Genomic DNA, 8,211 nt, shown 5'->3' with positions numbered 1-8,211 from the left:
GTTAAATACTCAAAACTGTCTAAGTTTAAAACTCTATATTATATTTTGGATGACTGTAATTTCGTACTTAATTGCAAGTCATACTCTAACTGTTCTTTTTATTTAGATGTTGACGCCTATATTATATAATTGTGGTTATTGTATATTTGGGATGTCACAGTTTATCTTATAAAACACTTTTGTTAAAAAATTTAACTTTTGAATCTTTTAAAAAATTATTTTGAATGATGAAATATGAAGTCTATGTGACATGGCCCGTTAATGTGGAATTTTATTTTTTTTATTAAACATTCAACCCTCTCAACCCTTCCCTTTTTCGCAGACCGACGACCCAACCCTAATTCCGCAAACCGCAGAGCCTCCAAAAATCCTTGTCCCTAAAACCGAATCCTCTCAACCTTTCAAATTCTTCCCCCAATACCATCCCACCCCCCTTTCTCCGCCTCCCGCAGCTTCGCTCCCCGACGGTGGTCGTCGACGGAGTCTAACTCTGATGTGGAGGCAGAGCTCTTACCTTTTTCCATGGCAGCTTTAATGGCATCCGAGAGATCGGGCGAGACGTCATGCTAGTGATCTTTGTCTCCAAGGAAGAGGAAACATTTGGTCAGCGCACTGGATTTTGAGACCGCCAAAGCCGGCGAGGGAAGTGCCGACGCAGAGGTTGCTGTCGCGCTTCCAGATTTTGTAGGTGTCGGAGGGGGCGATCTTTCCTGTGCTTAGTGTTCGCAAATTTGGGGCTTTTTGTTTGCAGGGTTGCATGATAGTGGAGACGAAGGAGGCGAACTCTGGTGCTCCAGTGACAGCAGCGCCTGGTGACGCGACGAAGGCTGATGGACAAACCCGATTTGGGGGTTCTCTCTGCTCCGAATGCACGCTGGATTTGAACCAGTCAAAGAAAGGGTAGAAAATGATGGTTATAGTGAAAAATCTAATTCTAGTTCTCTTGGAGATGTTTTAGGTCTTGGAAATTATGGTTCTGATGCTGATGATGAAGACAATGAAATTGAAAGTTCCAGTGTGCCAAGGTGGTGCCTGAAGATCTTAGGGATAACGGGCTTGATGCCATTCAAAGAAGCTATGATAAATTTAATGGCTTTAGTTTTAAAGATACTTCAGGGATACCAAGATCTGAACTGCTTGGAAAGAGCATTGGTGAGGAAAAAGCAACAGATGATAATTCAGGTAGGGAAAACAGAAGAAAATCTGAAAAAAATGACCAGCCTGCCACGTCAGATAGAGGTGCCCTTACACGTCAATTAAAAACTCATTCCAACGTGCAACATCAACAAGACACTAACGTTGTTGGGCTCAATTTTACGGCAAGGGCCGAATTATTGCAATTTTCACAAAAATAGGATCCAATTAAAACGCCGAGAAATAAAATGACCAAATTAAAATTCTGTCCAAAAATAGGGATTTCCTGAATGATTAAACCTTAAAAAAATGTGTAATTACTCAAAGTTGTTTTCATATTTATTAATATTTAAAACAGTTCAAAAAATGACATGTAATTTCTTGAAAAATAACTCAAAAACAATTATCATCATTTAACAATTAATTCGAAGCGAGTATACTGTTTGATATATAATTTTAATAAATATTATATAAAAGTATTCATATATTATTTATAATATTATTAATTAAATAATTATGAACATAGTTTCCTGACAAAAAGATATCGTAACCTTTAAAGCAATAAAAAAATACTTAAGATAAATCAAAATCTTTGTCTTATTATTATTATATCATATATATATATATATATATATATATATATATATATATATATATATATATATATGCGTACGCCTGTATTAGTTGGTATATTTTATATATCATGGATTCTAAGTTTTAAGGTTAAGGGTATTTTAATAATTTTCATTCTCAAAACAAAAAAAACCCAAATCCTTGTTCATCTCCCTTGTTCCTCTTAACCTTTTCTCTTTCATCTCTCTTATTTCAACATTTTCTCTGTCATCTCATGGTAGCCCCAACTGAAAAAAAATCAGAAACATATTAAATAATTTCTCACAAAAAATGATTTTATAATGAGTTTTTATTTTATAATTTTTGTTTTATCTAATTTTATCTAATTTTCACAAGCATAATGACATCGAAGAAATTTGTAATTGGCCTGAAAAAAATCAGAAACGCTCGTTATTAAACAATTTCTTACAAATGATTTTATAATGAGTTTTTATTTTATAATTTTTGTCGTATATAATTTTATCTAATTTTCACAAGCATAATGACATCCGAAGGAATTGGTAATTGGCCTGGAGGATTTTTTTTAGAGATGACGATTCAATGACTCAACTCTTTATAAAGACAAATTGTTTAACGGAAAGTGTTTCTGATTTTTTCAATTGAGATTACGGGATGACAAAGAAAATGTTAGAGTGAAAGAGATGATAGAAAAAAGGTTTTACAATGCACACCTTCAATGAGATCTATATCAGCATCGTATCCGGATGATTAAGTATAAAAGTCAATAGTGATATATTATACGTGTAATGGCATGTCGTGATTGTTGTTTTACAATGTGATAAATTAAGTTATGATATGTTAATTCCTTTTGATCCACTAACTTAACCTGATTGATTTGTTTTCTGTTTTCTGTTTTCTATGTGTTTTGCTTAAATATTTAACAATAATCACCATTTAGTGGTAGAAGATGTTTTAGGTGATAACCTACCCTGATAACGATAAATTACATGTTTTCTTATTTATCTATTTTGTTCTATTAAACCTATGATATTTTGTTGAGTAAATTATCTATTAAATAGAAATGTTATAAATATTATTATTATTTTTCTTATAACATGCAGAAACTACCCATGTGTATATAAATAATATATACTAGATATAGACTCAATCTATTAAATATATATGTGAAAATTTTATATGTATTTTTTACATGTTTAAGTTGAGTTAATACTACAAAATTGAGTTGTTACAATTATTATATTATAATAATATAAATATGAATATAAACAAAAACATAAAGTGTAAATATTATTTAGTAACAATAGAAGATGAATTAACTGCATGTTTTAAAATTGGAGTGATTATTGTTTTTTAACTTTTACCATTGGCACCAATATAGTCAATCATAAATTTATTCTAGTTATGATACTAGGCAATTTACATAATGAAGATCACAATTCTTATTATGTAGAAACCTTAATATTCTATTTTTCAATTTTTTATAATTAAGTTTTAGTAAATATGTTATTTTGGAAAGAAAAAAAGTGTTATTGATTGAAAATGTAAAGAATAATAATGTTAATGTGTATTTATTAAGTAGAAGAATAACGAGCGTCATTGGAATCGTAAGGTAGATATATGTGTATTTTAAAATTAGAAAAAGAAAATAATGTTGTTTAACAGGACCTCATGATGATAGGTAAGTGTAATTTATTTTAAAAATATAATGATGTTAAATCATCAAATAACTGTGCTTTGCTTTATGTTATTTTAAATAAAAAATTGTAATTATTATGCTTGTAACAAGACAATTTTTATTCTTTATTCAGCTTTAACAGATTCCAATTTAAAATAATAGGATGAACGGTGATTTATCGTCCCAAGATTCGTAACTTACTTTCAAGAATATTTTTTTATGATAATCAAAGAATAAAATAAAACATTGAAAAAGGTTATATGCTTATTCGCTAAGATATTAATAGTTAATAACAAATAAACAGTTTTAAATAATATCGTAATTGTAATTTGCAGTATGTAATTTTTTAAATATATAGTTTATATTCTAAATTTATGAAGGATAATTGATGTTGCTATGTGTAAGATTATTTTCATCCATTGATACTAATTTCTAAAAAACATTAAAATTTAATTTAAAAATAGAGACGACAAAATAGATTAGAAGTGGTTGAAAGATACCGAGAAAGGATTTCATTAAATAATATTGTTATTTCAATTCAGCGAGAATGGATTTCTTGTTTTAGAGATTAAACGAATAAAGTTGTGCTATATAGTAAAAATCTATACCTTACAAGAGTTTTCATTAGATATCTTATTTTACTTTAAAAATTATAGAAATTGTAATTCGTATTTATTGAATGGGTGAATATTAAATTGCAAGACGTAGGTGTTAGGTTTGGGTTTGGACTTTTCTCAAGTTAAAACGAAGCAGGTGGAACCTTTTTCTCTCTTCCTCCAATTAATACGGGAGATTTCTTTTACGCCGATTTCATCCTCACCTCACATTTTATTAGTGTACTTTTAGGATGTTGAAATATATATTTTATAATATAATTTTTAATTATATAATTTAAAGTTTTATTTATTTATAAATAATCTGTACTTTTCTTGCAATTAAAAGAGAAAGGACATGGGAGTAACTATTTGTACTCTACCAAAAAAACTGACTCAAGTTAGTCCATCAAATTTGTATTTTTATTATACATTTAAATAAACAATTATTTAAAAATAAAGTGGTGAAGTAACTATTTTACTTTAGAAAATGATTAAACTTAAATAAACGAATGAATGTGTTTAATCAAGAGACAATGGGTTTTCATCCACTTTTAGTGGACTTGAACCATTTTAAAAGCCCAACGTGTGGAGCATTATAACACCAGGTGAGAATTTCTTCATGCACCTCTATAATTTTAATTTGTATCCCACAGGTTTTTTATTTTAAATTGCATAATTTAAAATAGAAAATTTATATTCAATTCGAAATCTATTTTTTATTTTACCTTCTTAAATTTAAAATTTAGAATACAAAAAATTGTGTTATAGATTATACATGATTATACATGCCGAAATACAAAAAATTATGGAGATGCAGGTTAAAGTTATAGAGGTGCAAGAAGAAATGGCCACATCAGGTTCTCAGGCCCTAGTTTAATTCTTTGAGTTTCTGAAACTAAACAAAGGTTAAATTATTTATTCAAATAAAATAATGTTTAAATGCCTTAGAAGAAATTCCTGCTATGCATAAGGTTGGAATATTTTCTAGTCTCAGAAATTTTATAATAAGTTTATTTTTGGTCTCTGATTTTTTAAAAAATTGAATCTATCAAAATTCTAAAAATATATATTTTAGTTTCCAAAGAACTACAAACGGTTTTAAAAATCAATTCAATATATCGGTGCTAATATTTTTCAAATACGAAAGGCTAAAATATTTAAAATAATTAAGAAAATGATAAAAGAATCAGAAGTTATACTTGGAAAATTCAAAAACTCAAATTGAAAAGAAGATCAACTTCAATTTGCTTAGAATAATAATTTGTATATTTTTTATATGGACAGCATATATTCTTTATTAGAAAAAATTATTTTTAAATCAAACAATATAATGATTGATAAAACACTTCATCCAAATATTTAATGCAATTACATACTTATAACTACCACATTATCTGATAGAAATTGGTCCCTTGTTTTTAAATTTTCAATGCATATAAAGAAGATTTTTTTCTTTTTTGCATTAAGAATAAAATATAATGTCTGGTTCAACTTTTAGAAAAGGGAATCCTGTCAATTCAAAATTTGTTTGAGAGCCTTTTAAATTATAACTTATCGCACAACATGCATAAGAATTTATGTCCAACCGACTATACAGAACTCAAATAAGAAACGTAACGCAAGTACTAACACGATATATACGTATTGATGACCTGGAAATTTCAATATCGATACACAATAAAAAAAATTTTAAATCATGTTCACTTGAATAGATTTGGAAAAAGTAAATAAGGAGATTTAAAAGGATTTAAAAATAAATATTTTTGTTGTTTATTTGAATGAATTTGGAGATAAATGAAAATGGATTTGGAAGTAAATTTTTTTAATCTGTCACGTTAATCAAATCTTACACTAATTCTTATAAACTTTATTTCTAAATTCATTCTCACTTATCTCCAAATTCATTCAAGTGAACAAATTTATCTTCAAATCTTCTCAATTACTCTCTTCTAAATCCATTCAAGTGAACAAGGCCCAAGTGTCTTCAGTTTTCAACATTTAAACATTTTCTTCAATGTGATTTTTTAAACTTAAAAATACGCCAGTGGAATTTTAAGCACAACACAAAAAACGTATTTAGTGACATGGTTCTTTTACAAACACAACGATATTATTTGGTGATATGAAATATTTTAAGTACAAACACCTTAAACATTTTTAGTAACGTAAAATTAAAAAAATATAAAAGCACATTAAACGTATGAGGATGACATGAAATTTATAACATTCAAGCACATTAAAGTATATGATAACGTAAAATTTATAACGTACAATCACGTAAACATCTGTGATAATGTAAAAGTGTAACGCAGTGAATTTTTTAACTTAAAGACACTTGAAACGTATATAATAACGTGAAATATTCAAACCAAGTTAGAAAATTCAACGAAATTGAAGTGTTGCTTGTCATGTATGATCTCACACCCAAACTCCACACATATATTTGCGAACAATTTGTAGTTATAAAATCACACTTCTAACAGTACGAGTATTTAATATAATCTATGAACATTCATCTAGTCCTGTTCAAACGGGAACAGTGACACATGGCCACTGACCAAAGATCATGAACAGTTGATATTAAGAAGAAGAAAAAACTAAAGATGTGTCAGTCCTTTTAATCTGAGAAAATCCAGTTGAATTAAAAAAATGTAAAAAAGATTGAATCAATCAAGGTTCTTACATGCACGTATCAACAAGGAGAACCCATTTTTGTCCTGCTGGTTGCGCGTGTGCGAAGCCTTCTCCTCCAACCATAATCTACTGTCGAGGCCACTCCTTGTCCTGAACATGAACATTGCCGAAGCAGAATTGGGATTGAAAAGCCAATCATGCACATCCCACATCATATCCACGACCAAACCATCCACAAAAATTGTTTGGTTCCCACGAAAGTTCCAGCGCAACCTCTTCACCTGGAACATTGTCTTCTTGTCCACCCACACGGACAACACGTGACCCTTCGACGCTCCCTCTTCCGCGCAGCACTTTATCAATATGTCATGAGAAATTCCCGTCTCGCAAAATTTCGCCTTTGTCGCGTAAACCGCAGTTTCGGAAAACGTTTCACTCCTTGAAACCATTGAGAAATTCGCTTCCTTTTTGTCTGATTGTTCTTCAAGTAAGGGATCTTTGTCACCGAGGCGTAGGCCCAATTCTGAGTCAACCAAAACGACGACGTAAAACCCATTAACCGGTTCTGGCCCATCCTCGTACTTGGCATCGGAGAGATCCCAGAGGACTTGGATTTGGAAATTGTGGGTTTGGAATGTTTCGTTTCCTTTGGTTTTATTCAAGTTCTTTGCGTTGAATTTGGAGGGAAAATGATCGGAATTGGAGATGGTTATGGTGAAGCCTTGACCTAGGAGTTTCTTGGCCCAAGTTAGTGTGATGAAGAGTTGCTTTTGCGTTGAGATTTTGTACATGCAGGTGACTGAATCTCTGGTGGAAGGATTCAGTTTTGGACAATGATAGGTCTGGTTTGAAGGCCTTGAACAATATGAATCGGACACTCTAATAGCATGTTCGTTGTAACAAGATGCTATGCCTCTCATTATAAAACGGTTCTCTCCCAGAAATAAACCCACATAAAAATAACAAGGATCAAGACAACTTTGTAATGGAAAGAAAAAATAATAAACAAACGAAGGTGACTCTGTGATTAAGCATGTGCTTCTGTAAGATGGAGGAAAGAATTAGCTAGCACCATATGAGAGAGAGAGAGGGAGAGAGGGGGGAGGGATTTGGAAGGTGTCAAAAGACGATGACACTTCTTCTTCTTGGGATTTTCCATGTGTGAATGTCCTTTATGTTTTCTGTCATACCTGTGGAGTGAAGCATGAGTAAAGACAAAATATAAGGCAAGAAAAGGAAATGCATGATACTCGGTTCTGCATTCAATATTATAATTTTAACCTTTAAAATTTACTGCTAAAAAGAAAATTGAAAACTCAAACATATGACTGTTGTATATTAAATTGCTTGCGTTACGTTTCTCTTGCCTTTCCAGCCCTATATAATTAAATTGTGATTATTACCGTTTGACCTATATGATAAAAACATTGTCAATTTGTATGCGGAGTTAATTATGAATTTGTTAGTGAAAAAATATGTAAGTCATGAGGCATTGAATAGTATGCAATTTTAGTTAGGGTTGTGCTGGGTAAGTTTGTGGGAAAAGCAAGATGTTGTTATTGGTTGAAGGATGGTATT

General features: G+C 30.4%; 1 protein-coding gene across 1 annotated transcript; it reads right to left on the bottom strand.

The window, feature by feature from the left end:
* Window positions 1–6,441: 6,441 nt before the first annotated feature.
* Window positions 6,442–7,868, bottom strand: LOC108327967 (uncharacterized). Its single transcript, XM_017561719.2, has one exon. It carries the CDS (start codon window positions 7,551–7,553, stop codon window positions 6,666–6,668), a length of 888 nt encoding a protein of 295 aa, XP_017417208.1. The 5' UTR covers window positions 7,554–7,868; the 3' UTR covers window positions 6,442–6,665.
* Window positions 7,869–8,211: the final 343 nt, after the last annotated feature.

Source organism: Vigna angularis, chromosome 2 (assembly GCF_016808095.1).
Source record: "Vigna angularis cultivar LongXiaoDou No.4 chromosome 2, ASM1680809v1, whole genome shotgun sequence".
In the NCBI taxonomy this organism is placed as follows: domain Eukaryota; kingdom Viridiplantae; phylum Streptophyta; class Magnoliopsida; order Fabales; family Fabaceae; genus Vigna; species Vigna angularis.
This window is presented reverse-complemented; position numbering and strand designations above follow the sequence as displayed.